Source organism: Pelophylax lessonae, assembly GCF_965119305.1.
Source record: "Pelophylax lessonae genome assembly, chromosome: 12".
In the NCBI taxonomy this organism is placed as follows: Eukaryota; Metazoa; Chordata; class Amphibia; order Anura; family Ranidae; genus Pelophylax; species Pelophylax lessonae.
This window is the reverse complement of record NC_138779.1, coordinates 77,624,597-77,643,349: the sequence shown is the minus strand read 5'-3', so window position 1 is coordinate 77,643,349 and position 18,753 is coordinate 77,624,597. Positions and strand designations below refer to the sequence as shown.

Genomic DNA, 18,753 nt, shown 5'->3' with positions numbered 1-18,753 from the left:
TGCCTAATCTATCATCAACCAAGACTCCCAGATACTTCTCCATTTTTGATTCCCCCAAGGGTTCCCCTCCTAACGTGTATTGTGCTTTTAAGTTTTTAGTCCCCAAGTGCAAAACCTTACACTTCTCCACATTAAACCTCATTTGCCATGTCGTTGCCCACTCCGTTATTTTGTCCAGGTCATTCTGTAGGATATATGCTTCATGCTGTGCAGTTATTGCCCTGCCCAATGTTGTGTCATCTGCAAAAACTGATATCGAACTACTGATCCCGTCCTCAATGCTGTTTATGAATAAATTGAACAAGGTTGGTCCCAGGACTGAGCCTTGGGGGACCCCGCTTACCACCTCAGACCAGTCTGAGTATGCGCTGTTTATTACCACCCTTTGGACACGCCCTTTTAGCCAGTTCCGTATCCAAGAGCAAACCCTGCTGTCGATAACTGCAGACCTTATTTTATAAATTAAGCGCTGTTCAGAAAACTTTCAATAAAAACAATTGAAGCAGAAATCAGACTCTTTACTATTATGTTATCCTGGGAAAACAAGTAGCAATAGTGATAACATAATTTTTAAAAAAGTGAAAATAAATCACTTATTAATTTATCCCTTAGGGAATTTATAATCTGCTCCTACGATTATAGTCCTAATAAACATTGATTTGGTTATTAATCTGCTAAAAGACTTGGATAACAGACAAACTCATATAGATAATGCGTTTGAAAATTCATGATTATATTCCTGTAAACACCATGCAGTGTGGTTAAACATTATAGAAAACCGCACTGCTTGCTCTTATTTTGTCAGTGAGTTGTGCTTAATGGAGGAAAAAAAACAAAACGGTAATTTCTCTTGATTTGATAACACGATCAAAGTTCAGAACAAATGCCCGTTAACATTCTGTGTTTTCACAGTGTTGGCTGGTGGATTGTGAGGACTGAGGGGCTCCTGCAGGAATGGCAGACCTGGAAGAAAGCAAAGACAAGCAGGTGGAGAGAAAGGGGGTAAGTACATCCCACCTTATTCTAAATGAAACAAATTAAACCCAGAACTAAAAATACCAAAAAAATAATAATAATAACTTGTAGTAAACAATAATTCATATAATGCAAAGCTTAAAAATAAAGTGTTCTTTTAAAGGGAAATGCTAATTGGTTTTGTTCAGCAACACAATGAGAAAAATACTAATGTAATGTGAAGGGGAGATCTTATCTTATTTTTTTATACTAAACAGTAATGTTTTGTTTTTTTCTTGGAGAACAGAGTCTTCTCAACCACTTTTCTATTCACAAGGCTTAGTGTGAATTCATTTTTCGAGAAAACTTAGATGTACCTATATATGTAAGGCTAATTGTACATACCCAAACAGTTGTTGTGCTTATAAGATCACAAATTCAAGTTAAAACAAAAAGTACAGCACAGCACATAAAAATTGTGCTAATCCACTGTATTGAAACAAAGTTCATATCGTGCAAAACAAAATAAAATGCTCTGTACCAACATTTTTTTAAAATAAGTGAAAAAATGTCCATGTGATAATACATCCAGTGATGAATGAATAATTCTCTTCTGTAGTCATACATCTTCAACCAAACACCTCTGTGGAGATGTATCTTAAATTAACTGCTAGACCTACAATGATCAGCAGTCTTATCACACTTAATATCAAGCTTCTTGCTCCAAAAGCAATCCACAAATCAGTGTAGGGCAACATGACTCATAAAAGGAAGAATAGAGGGATCTCCCGTATCATATCCTGTGTAGCAAGTATTTATTAAAGCCCAACTCCATTAAAAAGTAAAAATCCCCCCTTGCAGTGGTGCACAGCGTACCGTGAGGGAAAAAAGTATTTCATTCCCTGATGATTTTGTACGTTTGTTCACTGACAAAGAAATGATCAGTCTATAATTTTATTGGTAGGTTTATTTCAACAGTGAGAGACAGAATAACAACAAAAAAATCCAGAAGAACGCATTTCAAAAAAGTTATAAATTGATTTGCATTTTATTGAGTGAAATAAGTATTTGACCTCTTTGCAAAACATGACTTAATACTTGGTGGCAAAACCCTTGCTGGCAATCACAGAGGTCAGACATTTCTTGTAGTTGGCCAACAGGTTTTTGCACACATCTCAGAAGGGATTTTGTCCCACTCCTCTTTGCAGATCCTCTCCAAGTCATTATGGTTTCGAGGCTGACGTTTGGTAACTCGAGCCTTCAGCTCCCTCCACATATTTTTTTATGAGATTAAGGTCTGAAAACTGGCTAGGCCACTCCAGGACCTTAATGTGCTTCTCATTGAGCCACTCCCTTGTTGCCTTGGCCATGTAATTTGGACTTTTGTCATGCTGGAATACCCATCTACGACCCATTTTCAATGCCCAGCTAAAGGATGGAAGTTCTCACCCAAGATTTGAGAGTAGATGGCCCTGTCCATCGTCCCTTTGATGCGGTGAAGTTGTCCTGTCCCCCTAACAGAAAAACAACCCCAAAGCATATTGTTTCCACCTCCTTGTTTGACGGGGGATATAGTATTCTTGGGGTAGTAGGCAGCATTCCTCCTTCTCCAAACACAGTGAATGAGTTGATGCTAAAGAGCTAGATTTTGGTCACATCTGACCACAACTTTTTCATCCAGTTCTCCTCTGAATCATTTCAATTTCCATTAGCAAACTTCTGATGGACCTGTACATGTGCTTTCTTGAGCAGGGGGACCTTGCGGGCACTGCAGGATTTCAGTCCTTCACAGCGTAGTGTGTTACCAATTGTTTTCTTAGTGACTATGGTCCCAGCTGCCTTGAAATCATTGACAAGATTCTCCCATGTAGTGTAGGCTAATTCCTCACCATTCTCATGATCATTGAAACTTCATGAGGTGAGATCTTTCATGGAGCCCCAGACCGAGAGAGATTGGCAGTTATTTTGTGTTTCTTCCATTTGCGAATAATCGCACCAACTGTTGTCACCCTCTCAGGAAGCTGCTTGGCGATGGTCTTGTAGCCCATTCCAGCCTTGTGTAGGTCTACAATCTTATCCCTGACATCTTTGGAAGGCTCTTTGTTCTTGGTCATGGTGGAGAGATTAGAATCTGTTTGATTGATTGATTGCTTCTGTTGACAGGTCTCTTTTATACAGGTAATAAGCTGAGACTAGGAGCACTTCCTTTAAGAGAGTGCTCCTAATCTCAGCTCATTACCTGTATAGAAGACACCTGGAAACCAGAAATCTTGCTGATTGGTAGGGGATCAAATACTTATTTCACTCATTAAAATACAAATCAATTTATAACTTTTTTGAAATGTGTTTTTCTGGATATTTTTGTTGTTACTCTGTTTCTCATTGTTAAAATAAACCTACCATTAAAATTATAGACTGACCATTTCTTTGTCATTGGGCAAACATACAAAATCAGCAGAGGATCACATACTTTTTTCCTAACTGTACTTACATATTATGACACACATGCCTCTCTGTTCAAAGCGGCCTTACGCTGTCTTTTGCTACTCCATCCACAGACACTGTGCACCTCCTCTTTCGCCTTTTTTACATGTGCACAGGAGTAACATTGTCAGGGCACTCAGCTCCAGTCTCGCAGTTTTCCTGATATTGGAAATGAATCAGTAGTGTACACTGCACTACAAACGTATCACAGGCAAGGTTCATAAAGTAAGAAAGAAGGTATCTTTTTAGCTAAAGGGACAAAGAGACAAAGAGACACATGTCTCTTCTGCCCAAAAAAACTCTATCTCCTAGAAATTTCTTATTGTAAGTTTGGGGTGATTAAACTTAAGTGGTAGGTGCGTTTGCAATGGGCATGGCAGCCCACTTTTATTTAAAAGAAAGTGAAAATTCATACACATATATCTTACACAGAAGGTTCTAACCATCACTGAAAAATATAACCTTCAGCCTCCGGTCCCTCTTGTGGCAGCTTCACTGCCCTGAATACCTCTGCAGGGTCTTCCTGACCATCAAACACCTCTTGGTCTTCCTGACCATCAAACACATCCCAATGGTATGCACAGATGATGAACTTTAGCTCTGCGTCTTTTCCTTGCAGCTCCCTAGCTGTGCTTGTCTCACATGGACTTCCTCTCAGGCTTGGGCCTTCCTCTGGCGTAAACCACCAAATTACCAAGTAGCACGAGGTTCTCCTAATAAATTATATAATGTTCTACTTTAAAATATGAGCTGATGACCCCCAGATCCAAGCACTATCTATGCGAAGTAGTACACCGGTTGGAATAATTTTCCTGATAGTGACCAAAATAAGTACAATGTTTCAGAACCTCACAGGGCCGCTACATCAAGACATATGTGATAAGTATGGAAGACTTCATCATCGAACAGAAACTTTACCCTTACCATAAAAATTACAACAAAGGTGACTTTAGAAATGTTTACTTCTGGCATACTACAAACAAACATCAAGGTGATTTTTAGAAACAGTTTATTGTACAGTTCTTTTAGACCTACAGATGGGAATAACTTTTCATAGTAGAAAAGTAATAGTTTGATCAACTGTCATGTACAGACAGATGCTTACCTGTACATTTATTTCATGGTATTCTAATAATTAAATTTAAATAGTGTAAAACAAAATGGTCAACATCTATTCAGGTAACAATCTGCTCCTCCTTTTTTAAGCGACTGACAGCAACACTCGTCTTGGTGACTCTGGTGGCGACGATCGGGTCATCATTTCAGTATGGGTACAATGTGGCTTCTGTAAATTCTCCAACCCCTGTGAGTACTTAAGAACTTCATTAAAAGCTTTTGATTTGTAGAATGGTGGCATAACAAAATCACTTTAAAACTGTAGATAAAGCAAAATCTTATGTGGAAGAAAGGTAAAGCTGTAGTAAAGTATTTTCGGTAAGGAAAAACCATGGGCCCCCCTGCCTGTTTAGGTCATAATGTACTAGTATGCACTGCATATTAATACATTATGACAGACTTACCTAAAAACAGAGCCCTCCAGCTCTGCGCTGCTAAGGCTCTACCTGGTCCCTGGTACTTTGATCTTCTCCCTGTCTTCCTTCCTGGTTTTGTATCTTCAGCCGCTTGAATGGTCAGGCCGAGATGATGTCACTCCTGCGCATGCAGTATGGGCCACTATTTATGATGTGGCATAAATAGTGGCCCATAAATGTGGTCTGAGCTGTGCATGTGTGGCTCAGAACACATTACCTGCTCATAGGCGGGGGGGGGGGGGGCAGCTATGACAGAAAAGACCTCTAGAGTCTCTTCTGTTATAAAAACCCTGCCTGTAGGTGATTTTTGTAATTACTGACTCTACTACCACTTTAAGGTAGAACTAATCCCTCCTATACTTTACAGCCAAGGAAGCTGCTATCTTAGCCTCTGTTTGATCTACTGTTTCCATGATGCTGCACTTGTGATCAGTTATGACACCGGCCATGTGATGGCTTAACCACTTGCCGACCGCCGCAAGTACATTTACTGCGGCAGTCAGCCCCTCCTGGACAAAGTGACGTAGTACTACGTCGCTAGCCCAGGAGCCTGTAGGGGGCGAGCGCGCGCCCCTGCTCGTTCCCCTGCATCCCTGCACGTGTGACCGGTGGGTCCGATGTCCGCCGGTCACTCGCGATCTCCCGGTGGAGAGGGAGAAAAGCAGGCGGCTAATGTAAACAAAGTTGCCTGTCATTCTCCCCAGTGTAACAGCAGAGATCATACTATCCTGCTATGTAGGATCTTATGTCTCTGTGGTTAAATGAAAATCTCCACCCCTTTACCGTTAAAAGCATGCCCCTAGGGACACATTTAACCCCTGCCTCTCTAATAAAGTTAACCCCTTCCCTGCCACTGTAATTTTTACAGTAACAGTGCATATGTATAGCACTGATTACTGTAGTAATGTCACTGGTACCCCCAAAAGTGTCAAAAATGTCAGTCAAGGGTCCGATCTCTCCGCCGCAATGTCGCAGTCCGGCAAAAAAAATCGCAGATCGCGGCCATTACTCCTTAAAAAAAACAAACAATAAAAATGACATAAATCTTTCCCTTAGTTATTAAACGCAATAACTTTTGCGCAAAAACCAATCAAAATACGCTTATTGCGATTTTTTTTACCAAAAATATGTAGCAGAAAACAAATTGGCCTAAAATGTTAAAAAATTTTGATTTTTACATTTTTTTTGGGGAATTTCATATAAAAAAATGTGAAAAATATTGTTATTTTTTCCAAATTTTCGCTCTTTTTTTGTTTATAGCGCAAAAAGTAAAAATTGCACAGGTGATCAAACAGCACCAAAAGAAAGCTCTGTTTGTGGGAAAAAAAAAGATGTCAATTTCCTTTGGGTACAGCGTCGGACGACCGCGCAATTGTCCGTTAAAGTCACCCAGTGCCGAATCGCAAAATAGGGCCTTGTCAGGAAGGGGGTAAAATCTTCCGGGGCTGAAGTGGTTAACAGTTCAGTTGAGAGCTAACATAAGCACACTAGTAACGGTTTCAGTTATTATTTATGACAAGCCCTGACTGTAACTGTTTTGAGAAACAGCTAAATTGATGAGTTTAGTTCTGTTTTAATTGAGTTCTATGTATACATTTTTGTTTTTGTGCACACTCCTGTTCCTTCTATTACTTAAAGCGGAGATCCACCCAAAAGTGGAACTTCCGCTTTAAGGCCTCCTCCCTGACTCCTGTTTGTGAAACAGAGCTTTTGGGGAGGAGGGGGAAGGGGGGGGAGAGTAGGCACCCGATTTTGACAGGTACCTGCTCCCACTTTCGTTCCGATTACCTTAGGCGATCGGAAGCAGAAGTTCTCCTTCCCGAAGTCTTCTGGGACACATGACAGGTCCTAGAAGACTTCGGGACCAGTCACAGAGCGCAGTGCCGCTCGTGCATGCGCAGTGGGCATCTGGCTGTGAAGCCGCAAGATGTCACAGCCAGGTGCCCATAGTAAAGATGCCGACGCCGCCGAGGGAGGACACAAGGAGAACATGGCTGGGGTGAGTACACCTCTGTATCGTGGGGCAGGTGAGTGGCTGTGTATTAAAAATCAGCAGTTACACTTTTTGTAGCTGCTGACTTTTAATAATAAACAAAAAAATTACTATAACTCAGCGTTAACAAGTCATGGTGGAGTAGATTTACAGCAGAAAAAAACGTAACTAGTCCAATGCAATGGAATAATTCCCTGTTCTGCTCCTGCATGATGTGTAATGTCATTTAGGTGAATGTAAGGGGGGCCTAGACATGTGATTAAACACAGTGTACAATAGCTGCTATCCAGTTACAAGAAATTAAATAAAGATGGTAAAAAAACCTGTGCTGAGAAAAATATGTAGGATATTAGTCCTCGCATCTCCTAAAAATGTTAGTTGTTTGGTTATCATGCTGATCCAATGGCTTCAATACATTCTGATTTAGTAAACCTGGAACAAAAATGCTGTTCTGACTTCACTTACTGCACATTTATTCCGAGTGTCCTAAACGTTGAAGAAGGTTAGCATTACAATAGGACAACTAGCATTTTCAGATGAAGGTTAGCAATGACAGCCTGTATCATTGTCTTTGTGCAGTCTTCCATCAGCTCATCTTCAATACCCAGGTTTTAATTAGCTTGGAATTGTTGATTTATGGTAACCTGTCGTAAGATCAGTTTGTAGGCTGCCACTGGTAAGCCTTACCTTTGAAAATGCAAGTTATCTGGCTGTCATAACGATGGTTCGGCTTAAAGTAAAAAGTAAAGACTAACATTAACTATTCTTAAAAATGTTCCTTCCCTTCTCCTACTTAGCCTGCATACCCCGTATAAAAAAAGATCTGTATACTCACCTCTTTTTAATCCACTGTGGCCTGGTCGCATGATCCTTGCAGCTCCGTCTCCCCCTGCCTAATACAATAGGCAGCCATGGTCCACATGCTTTCAAATGCTTCAGTACAACATCCTGCAACTCAGCTACAATGTGTGAATTAACCACTTGACCTCCAGAAGATTTACCCGGCCATTTTCTTGCGATACGGCACTGCGTTATTTTAACTGACAATTGCGCAGTTATTTTTCTCCACACAAAGAGAGCTTTCTTTTGGAGGTATTTGATCACCACTGCATTTTTTTATTTCTGGCGCTATAAACAAAAAAAGACCGACAATTTTGAAGACAAAAAGCAATATTTTTGGCTTTCTGCTATAAATCATATACAATAATTTTTATTTTTTTTTTAATTAATTGAATTTCCTGACAGACTCCATGGCAGCCTACGTATGGGTTAACCCTGCCTCCACTCCTCCCCTATAGGACCCAACTCTCATAAATCTTTGCTCTGAGTCAGCATCCGTGTTCCTTTTTTGTCTTCCTCCTAAGGACCATAATGGTTGAAGTCTTACCTTGGATAAAGTGTCCACAATCGAGGCCTGGTTGTTCGGCAAGCTGTGCCCTGGAAGACATGTGGAGTCTCCAGCTATTATCAGGGTGGAGAAGGGCAATGGATTTGGTGCCATGTGGAGTCTTCAGCAGTCCTTAGCACTGAGTCCCTGGGCAGGAGTAACCCAGGGACGCCAGGCCGGAAGAGAAAGGCCGGATTCTGCTACATGTGTTTAGTAAAAGAAAATCCCAATAAGCGTTTATTGATTGCTTTATGTGAAAGTTATAGCGTCTACAGAGTATGGTATATATTTATGGAATTTTTATTTATTTATTCATACTAGAAATCCAACTTATAGTAGGACTGCGATATTGCGGCGGACAACCAAACGAATTGACACTTTGCAGGAACCAGTGACACTAATAAAGTGATCAGTGCTAAAAATATGCGCTGTCATTGTACTAATGACAATGGCTGGGAAAGGGTTAATAAATCTAGGGCAATGGGCATCAAAGGGTTAACTATGTGCCTAGCCAGTGTTTTTGTGCACTATGTTAGGTGTTTTTAGTAGGGGAAGTGATGGATTTTATTGTCTGCTTTGCAGGAACACAAAATCCATCCCTTCCCCCTGTCAGAACGTAGATCTGCCTTTTTTTACTTAGGCAGATCTTCATCCTGTGTGTTTTTAAAGTGATTCTGCACAGGAGAGCCACCCTGTAGCTGTAAATCTGCTATGGAGCAGTCCTAAAGCGATTCAACTATTAGGGTCCATGCACACTAGGCAGCAAAAAAAATGCACCAGAACTGCTGGCAGAAAAAAACAACATACAAAAATGCTCATATTGTACATGCCTTTAGGTGCATTTATGCGTGTTTGTGTTTAGAAGCGCATTTCCCCTAAGCTCTAGAAAAAAATGCACACTTAAATATGCTTAACACGCATAAACGCTGCGTTTAGGTGTGTCAAGCGTTTTTTCCTGTTCAAAAGCTCCTCTCAAAAACACACTTTTTTTTTTCACCCTGTAAACACTCCTCTACAAATATGCATGTAAACACCCAAATGTCAATGGACACATAGGCTAACATAGAGTTTCTTCTACAGGTTGAAAGAATGAACTCCAAACGCCTGTATAAACAGCACTTTTTATGCACAGCGTGCATTAGACCTATGGCTCTGTATATTTTTTTATTTACATATGCTAATTCCAGGTAGGGGCTGACTGGCAACTTTCGGCTCAGGGGGCAAGTACAAACCAGAGGCCCATGGTGCAGCGACTCAGCCCCCCTCCCACTCTCCCTCTTCCCGGCCTCCTCCTGATCCCCATTCCAAGCTAACTCTCTGCTCCAGGTACTCTCTACTCACCAGCCAAATCCGAGTTCCCGACCTGGCCAGCAGGGGGCAGTTGGGGGTAGCTGAGACAGCTCAGTCGTGGCTGCCTGGGAGAGGAGAGTCTCCAGTGGGGCATGGAACCAGTCTCTGCTCAGATACACTCAGACTCTGTCCTTGTCTTCATCCTGCACTCAGTAGGTCAGCAGTGGGGACTTTTTACTTCTCTTCACCAGAAATCCTTTAGGCATGTCTGTGGCAGAAGGAGTGTAGCCTTTTTACGGGGTAATCAGAGCGGCCCGGGGGGCTATTGCCCCCCTGGCCCAGTCCTCCCCTGATTCCAGGGCACATATCAGGGGTCAAAACTGCCAGCCAAGCTAAAAAAAAGTGCAGGAAAGAGCCATATAGTTAACAAGCCTTCCTTTACTCATCTGGGAGTCTAAGAAGAAAAATGAAATGTTTGCACTGATAGTAGCCCTAGAAAACTATAGTTCAGTACAACTGCTCTAGAGCATTTTCTATGTTGATATCTAAATTTCTAACGCTGTGGCGCGTGTAAGATTATACAGAACAATAACATCACCTAGTGGCCAATTTTAATAAAAACAGTATTCAGGCCTATGATTTATTTTAACACCTTCAAAGTAATATATCTTTCATGTATTTACAAATCATTGGCTATTAGCATGCCTATAAATAATATGATTTCTTTGCCTGTAGTTCATGAAGAAATTTTACAACGAGACGTACAGCAGTCGCTATGGGACTACCTATACTACAAGTTTACAGACTGTGCTCTGGTCTCTTACCGTGTCCTTATACCCACTAGGTGGATTCTTTGGCTCTTTATTGGTGGGGCCTCTAGTTAGCAAAATTGGAAGGTAAGTGCAGAATTGTGTTCTAAGGATATCTAAACACAAAACAGAACCATTGCCTAAATTCTGTTCACTTGTAAGCAGTGATGAGCTTGGACAGGATGAGAACCTATATGTGTGTGACCCTGCCAAGCAGCTGTCCCCTTTGTGGGCCAAACATCCACAGCCGGGGCATTCCTCGCCCCACAGCTACACATATATTTACTCACCAGCCAATTTATAAGGTACACCGTTTAGTTGCTTGGTAACAAAAATTGCTAATCAGCCAATCGCATGGCATTCATTTAGGCATCTAGATGTGGTGAAGACGACTTGCTGATGTTCAAACCGAGCATCGGAATGGGGAAGAAATGGGATTTAAGTGACTGAACATTACAAGCTGGTCTGAGTATTTCAAAAACTGCTGATCTACTGGGATTTTCACGCACAACCATCTCTAGGATTTACAGTGAATGGTCCGAAAAAGAAAAAAATATCCAGTGAGCGGAAGTTGTGTGCACGAAAATGCCTTGTTGATGTCAGAGGAGAATGGGTAGACTGGTTGGAAAAGATAGAAATGCAACAGTAACTCAAATAACCACTCGTTACAACCAAGATGAGCAGAATACCATCACTAAATGCTTAACACATCAAGTCTTGAAGCAGATGGGCTACAGCAGCAGAAGACCCCACCGTGTGCCACTCCTGTGACAAAAGAACAGGAAACTGAGGCTACAATTCGCACAGGCTCACCAAAATTGGACAATAGAAGATTGGAAAAACGTTGCCTGGTCTGATGAGTCTCAAATTCAGATGATAGGGTTAAAATTTGGCGTAAACAACATGAAAACATGGATCCATTCTGCCTTGTATCAATGGTTCAGGCTGGTGGTGGTGGTGTAAAGGAGTTGGGGATAATTTCTTGGCACACTTTGGGCCCCTTAGTACCAATTGAGCATCATTTAAATGCCACGGCCTACCTGAGTATTGTTGCTGACCATGTCCATTCCTTTATGACTACAGTGTATCCATCTTCTGATGGCTCCTTCCAGCAGAATAATGCTCCGTGTCACAAAGCACAAATCATCTCACCACTGCTTTCTTGAACTCCAATGGCCTCTACAGTCACCAGATCTCAATCCAATAAAGCACCTTTGGGATGTGGAGTAAGGGGAGATTTGCATAATGGATGTGCAGCCGACAAATCTGCAGCAACTGCCTGATGCTATCATGTCAATATGTTTCCAACACCTTGTTGAATCTTTGCCACGAAGAATTAAGGCAGTTCTAAAGGCAAAAGGGGGTCCAACCTGGTACTAGGAAGGTGTACATAATAAAGTGGCCGGTGTGTATGCCTCTTGGTTACATGCGGCTACAGGGTGGGGAATGGTCCGGCTGCAGATGATTGGCCTGTACAGGTGACAGATTCCTGGCGGGCTCACTCACGTGAGTTCAGATCCTAGTCCCAACACACCCAAGGCTATCATCAATTGTAAAAGGTTTCCTTGTTTATTAAAATTTGCCTCCGTATTTGCCTCCGTATATTAATTATTATTTAAAAAGACAACGCAAGAAGGCACAAGTAAATTGGAGAATACCGGTCAGCAGCGAATGAGATTTTATGTTTTATTAGAGAATAAGAATGGAATATATGCTGAAAGCCAAGGTAAGAGAGGTATCTGCCGACAAAGTGGAAAATTTATAAAACTCAAAAAGGTGAATTGCTTTGTCTACACTTTGATGATACTTAGAGAGAATGTGTGGGCTAGTTTTGTTCTTCAATCGCTCAAAGTGGTTAACTACGAAATGAAAGCCAATCATAAGAATTGAAGTGATCTGATTATTGTACATGGCAAAGACAAAACACTGTAAAACTGAGGAAAAACTTAATGGTGTCTCTTTTATTGAAAATAATAGAGTATGCATAGTGTATAGGAAATACTCCTTACAAAATCTACAAAATACAATGCATTTTAATAAACCGTGGAAATTAAAAGTCCTTCTGAACATTGTCTCTGGTTGTCTTAGGAAGGGAACCTTGCTGCTCAACAACGTATTTTCCATTGTCCCTGCTATTTTAATGGGCACCAGCGTCCTGGCCAAATCTTTTGAGGTCATCATTGCTTGCCGTCTGATAATAGGAATCTGTGCAGGTAGGAAACCATCACGGGAAAATTATAAAGTATACAATCCTGGTAAAATGAGAGGCTCTTTATTTTTGGGGATATAACAGTACATGATATATGGAATAAATATGTGGTAGCCAGCGAGGTGACAATGAAAATACACCAATAATCTAGGTGTTAATGTTATTACATGGAATTGTTTTTTAACATGATCCTTGTCAAATATCTGATTGTGAAAATACACTCCTGCATGGTCCGACTTGGTATTAGACATGTGCAGAACGAAAAACTTTGTTTAGTTTAGTTTCGGATGGATTTGTTTAAAAGAGAAGTATGGGGTTTCTCTTTTATCATCCATTTATACTTATCTAGTATATATATTCAGTGGATGGAACCATATAACTATTCAATATAGCACCAAAATCCCATTTAAAATATATAAGGAAAGAAGGGAGAACTGGGGACTTTTAAGGTGCGATTCTCTAAAGTTTCCAACATACACATGGACCAAAAAACTCCATAGAGTACAAATATACAAAATTTTTATTTCTGTATACAAAAAAGAGAAAAGAAAAGGGTTTTAAAATCACATCAGAAAATGTTAAAAACAGTAACAACTGCGCTTTAGTTGACCGGTTTTGCCAAAATTGGTTTTTCAGAACAAACACTGGTGATGCTCTCCGGCTAAATAGCTGAATACAAAAAATATGTAAGTATATACAAAAACAGTGCATAATTACAACAAAATATGCAGAACCTCATATGCGAACCAGTATCGGGGGGTGGGGGGGGGGGTGGGAGCGTGACCTGTTTTCAAATGATCAAAATGCTTCATTACTTCATCACATAATATCTTGGCATCAATATATAGATGATGTATTTATGATCTGGACGGGATCAGAAAGTGATCTGTTGCAATTCTTAAATAGTTTGGAAAACAACTCTTTCAATCTCAAATTTAACTTTAACTATCATCAAAACAGGATTATTTTTCTGGACAGAGATGTTCATGAAAGAAAGTGGTCAGGTTTGTTCCACTTTGTACAAGAAGCCGTCTGCGGGGAACGCGATTTTACACGCCAGCAGCTCACATCCTAAGACGTTAATTCAAAGCATTCCTTACAGTCAATATCTAAGACTTAGGCGTAATTGCACATTGGATTCAGATTATTTAAGAGAGGCTAATGCCATATGTCAACGTTTGTTGGCTCGGGGTTACACCAAAACCTGTCTTAAAAAGCCTTCAATAGAGCGTCGGGTCAGGATAGATCTTCTCTCATTTATAAATCTAAAACCAATGACATACAGACAACCACCACAAGGATAGTTACGAAATATAACAGGCAACATCGTAAAGTCAAGACTATATATAATAAATTCTGGTACCTTTTGACATCAGATCAGAAGATCTAGAAATCTATAAAACCCTATCCTGAAATTACATTTAAACGCTAAAGGTCAAAGGTCATTACGTGATGGCTTGGTGCATATTAGCCACCATTCAGTAGGTCCCTCAAAAAAAGTCATGCTCACGGGATCATTTCCATGCGGTAGATGTAATTATTGTGCTTTTATATTGAAGGGCCATGAAGTTTTACTTCCAAATAACTCCATCTGGAGCCGTAAATATAGGTGTACTTGTCAAACCATAGGGGTCGTTTATCTTTTCAAATGTAATTGCAATGCATTTTACATAGGTAAAACCAAACGACCATTCTTTAAGAGAATTAGAGACCATGTCTCTTTAATTAGAAATAAGAAGATGGAGACTCCTATCAGCAGGCATATAAGGCTATCCTATCAGTTTAATCTCAAATCCTTTGTTTTTTTTTGCCCTTAAACATGTACCATCAGATGAAAGGGGCAGAGATATACTGTAGACAGAAAACTGTTGCAAATTGAAACACAGTGGATATTTTCCCTAGGGGACACCCAATATCCGGGGCTAAATGAAGGAATGAGCTTCAAGCCCTTCCTGTAACCAATATGGACTAGTACTGTATACTGGACTGTCGTTTACACTGTCAAGGTGTGAAGGGATTTTTTTCCCTTTCTTTCTTTTTTTCCTTTTTATTTATTTTTCATTTTTTGTTCTGCACTTTGGGCTACTTTTATTTATGGTTGGTGGCAGTTATGACCCCGTGTAAACATTGGGGTGTCACTTGTTGTTTATGTTCTTTAAAAAAATGTCATGTGTATATAAACATATAATGGTGACATGCGTTTTTTGTATCGCATATGATTGCATGTGATTATCTACTGTATATGCAGTTTTCCTCTTAAAGCTTGTATTGTATATTTTTTTGTGGAATTATGTTTGTAATGAACAATTATAATGTAAGTGGTGGGAGGAATAATGAGGCTTCTCTGCTGTCATGTTGAGCCCCCTTCCAGCCGTGGTGCGTGGCGTGTAGCGGGTGGCTGCGCGATTTGGGGATCAATGGGGCCCCGCCGGGTGCAGTGACACCACGCATTGGATTTCCTTTACGGACGCTTGAGGCATCCGAAGTTGCCATAGCAGCCCATCCAGTCCTTTGGACTTGTGTGGGTTGGCGGTGGTGCGTGCCTGCAGTCGTCGCCCACTGGGGATGTGTCACTGTGCACCGTCTGGCAATCGATGGCTGGGTGCAGTCCACAAATATCCGCCCTTCTCCTCCACACAGATGAGGCAGCGGGACCGCACCTCTCTGGGCGGAGATAGGGCGGCTTGTGAGATAGCACTGCGCAGGTGCCACCCCCACTTCACGTCCACATCCAGCTGATAATATTCATTATCGCCTGGATGAGAGGGAGATTTAAGCTGCACATAACACCAGTACAATTCAGGGTGTCTTTGTGATCAGACTGCTAGTCCTAAGGTAAAAAAAAAAAAAAAAAAAGTATTTTAACAGACATTAGAAGGTATGTAGTTTAAAAGGTTCCTTTTTCTGTTTAGTTCCTTTTTAGGCTTTTTGGAGCCTCTTGGGATTGAAATTGAAATAGGAAGATAAATGGGTGGGGATTTTTCCCTCTTTTGAGTTCTGGGAGACTTTGATCCCAGGCTGAAGTGAGAGACATTGTTTCAAGTTTAAATTGACAGTTGCAGTCTGGACTCTGAATTAAGCTCAAATCATATATGTAAGTTGGTAACAGAGAATATGATACACATCCTTGGATTGAAAATCCTTTTTATAAGTGGGCTTTATTTGTTTAACCACTTGCCTACAGGGCACTTTCACCCCCTTCCTGCCCAGGCCAATTTTCAGCTTTCAGCGCTCTCACGCTTTGAATGACAATTGCGCGGTCATGCTACACTGTACCCAAATTAAATTTTTATCATTTTTTTCACACAAATAGAGCTTTCTTTTGGTGGTATTTAATCACCTCTGGGTTTTTTATTTCTTACAAAAAAAAAAAGACAGAAAATTTTGAAAAAAAAAAAGTTTTTCTTATTTTCTGTGAGTAAATTTTGAAAATAAATAAAATTTTCTCCTTCACTAATGTGCGCTGATGAGGCGGCACTGATGGGCACTGATAGGCTGCACTGATGGGCACTGATGAGGTGGCACTTATGGGCACTGATGAGGTGGCACTAATGAGGAGGTACTAATATGCCGCACTGATGAGCACTGATAGGTGGCACTGATAGGAGGCACTGATGAGTACTGATAGGCGGCACTGATGAGCACTGATAGGTGGCATGCTGGGCACTGAGAGGTGGCACTGCTGGGCAGTGAGAGGTGGCACTGCTGGGCACTGAGAGGCGGCACTGACGGGCAGCACTGATGGGCACTGAGAGGCGGCACTGATGGACACTGATGGGTGGCACTGATGGACACTGACGGGTGGCACTGATGAGCACTGACGGGCAGCACTGATGAGCACTGATCAATGCCCACACTCAGTGCCCATAGTGCTGCTAGTCAGTGCCCATCAGTGCCTAGATGAGCAGGCACTGATGGGCACTGACTGGCAGCACTATGGGCACTAATGGGGGGCACTGATGGCGGGTAGTTTTGGCATTTTATTTACCTTGTGTAATCAGGGCACTGGTGATCAGTGCCCTGATTACATTTCTATGTGTCCCCTAACCGCTGATCGGCTCTCCTCTTCCTCACACTCGGTCTCTGTGTGAGGAAGGAGAGCTGGCAATGAGATATGATCTCATATGTTTACATTTGAGATCATCTCTCATTGGACGTTCCGATCACGTGGCAAATGGCCGCTGTGATTGGCCATTCACCACGATCTGTGATTAGCTGTGTCCAAGGGACACGGCCGACACAGATTTTCCCCGATGTACGCTCGCAGGAGCGCGCAGGGAGCCTGTTACTGGGAGGCCGTTTCAAGACGGCCTCCCGGAAATTAGAGCCCGTGCTGTAGCCGTCTTTCGGCTATAGCGCGGGCGGGAGGTGGTTAATAGGTTATCATTTAGTTGTTCAGGCAGTTGTGTGGCTGTCTCCCTCCTGCGGGAGATCAGCTGTGGTGAACTGCTCTCCCTGGTGGAGGTCCTGACGTTCTCTGAATCCTCGGGTCCCTGCTGCGTGCACGGCATCTAGGTATGGAGGTACAGTAGTTGAATGAGGCCTCATCTAGTAAACTTACACTGCATATTTTTTTGTAATTATGCACTGTTTTTGTATATACCTACATCATTTTTGTATTCATCTATTTAGCCGGAGAGCTTTACCAGTGCTTGTTCTGAAGAAGCCATTTTGGCGAAACCAGTCAACTAAAGCGCGGTTGTTTACTGTTTTTAACATTTGTGATTTTAAAACCCTTTTCTTTTCTCTTTTTTGTATAAAGAAATAAAAATGTTGTATATTTGTACTATATGGAGTTTTTTGGTCCATGTGTATGTTGGAAACTTTAGAGAATCGCACCTTAAAAGTCCCCAGTTCTCCCTTCTTTCCTTATACTTATCTAGGTGGATGCAGCATCTATTTCCTTTTGGTTTTTGATTTGATTCCAATTTTCCGGCTGTATTCAAATCGAATACGAGAATTAGTTAGGTACTACTTGTTAATAGACTACTTAAATATTTGTGATTTTATCAGATAAAAATACATTTTCACTACATAACAGCCTCCATTATGAATATGTAACATGAAATTATAGGTGGGTTATCACCATTATTATATATAACAATTGTTGCACTACAAGAGTAGACCCCAAACACCTTGATGCAATTCATGAAATACCACTAAATTCCTCTAATGTAAATTATGGCGGCAACTGTATGCGTTGTTAAAATGGTAATTACTATAACTAACATGAAACTCACGTGATCGAAGATACTATCTTTTTGTATACCTTAAGATAAACACGCATAACAATTAAGTTGAGTATAGTCAGTACAAGCATGGTATGCATTCACATATGCACACCATCCTCTGCTGCCAGAATATGGCTGAGGGGGGCAACAAGTAGCATCAAAACGAGTATTCTAAACATATACGATGCATTTAAAGGCAGCTAACCTTCTCATCATTAATTAATGTAATCTTTGAAAATAAAGGTGGCAGTTTTATTAGGTAAGTTAGTGGAAGAGCTAAGATTAGCATACAAAGTGTAGTAATAGTAACCCTAACCCATGCCAAATCATTATATTTATTTTTCAGTAGAGATAGATTAGTGGAAGGTTATTTCAAGTTGAATATGAATATGAAATATGAATAAGAATAACTTTAGAGCAGAGTTCCATCCACCTGTGGTAAAAATAAAAGTCAGCAGCTACAAAAAGTATAGCAGCTGACTTTTAAAAAACAGCCACTCACCTGTCCCATGATCCAGCACTAAGCTCACAACAGGCAGTCTTACCTGCTGTCTTCGCTCCCCAGCACTGGAATCTTCACTGTGGGCACCCGTGGACAGCTTGCGGCTTCACAGTCAGATGCCCACTGCGCTTGCAGGAATCGTGCTGCACATCGTGAGTGGTGGATGCAGTCTTCTAGGACCCGTCAGTGTCCCAGAAGACTGCAGGGGGAGGTAGGAAGAAGAACTTACATTGCTGAGCGCCGCGGCGCTTGGAACAGAAGTGGGAAACAGGTACCTGTAAAAATCGGGTATCCCCCCTCCTCCACGCTCCTCAAAAGTGGCAATTGTGCAAGAGGAGCGGGGGATGAGTCCTTAAAGCGGA

At 41.3% G+C, this 18,753-nt stretch overlaps 1 protein-coding gene across 1 annotated transcript in view; it reads left to right on the top strand.

Moving 5' to 3' along the window:
• SLC2A5 (solute carrier family 2 member 5) overlaps window positions 1–18,753 on the top strand; it is a 106,603-nt gene that overhangs the window by 24,617 nt on the left and 63,233 nt on the right. Inside the window, exons 2-5 of the mRNA XM_082274287.1 lie at window positions 913–1,002; window positions 4,645–4,743; window positions 10,376–10,536; window positions 12,538–12,662. Of these exons, the coding sequence (XP_082130413.1) occupies window positions 955–1,002; window positions 4,645–4,743; window positions 10,376–10,536; window positions 12,538–12,662 (433 nt within the window). The 5' untranslated portion in view covers window positions 913–954. The remainder of the gene's footprint in view (window positions 1–912; window positions 1,003–4,644; window positions 4,744–10,375; window positions 10,537–12,537; window positions 12,663–18,753) is intronic.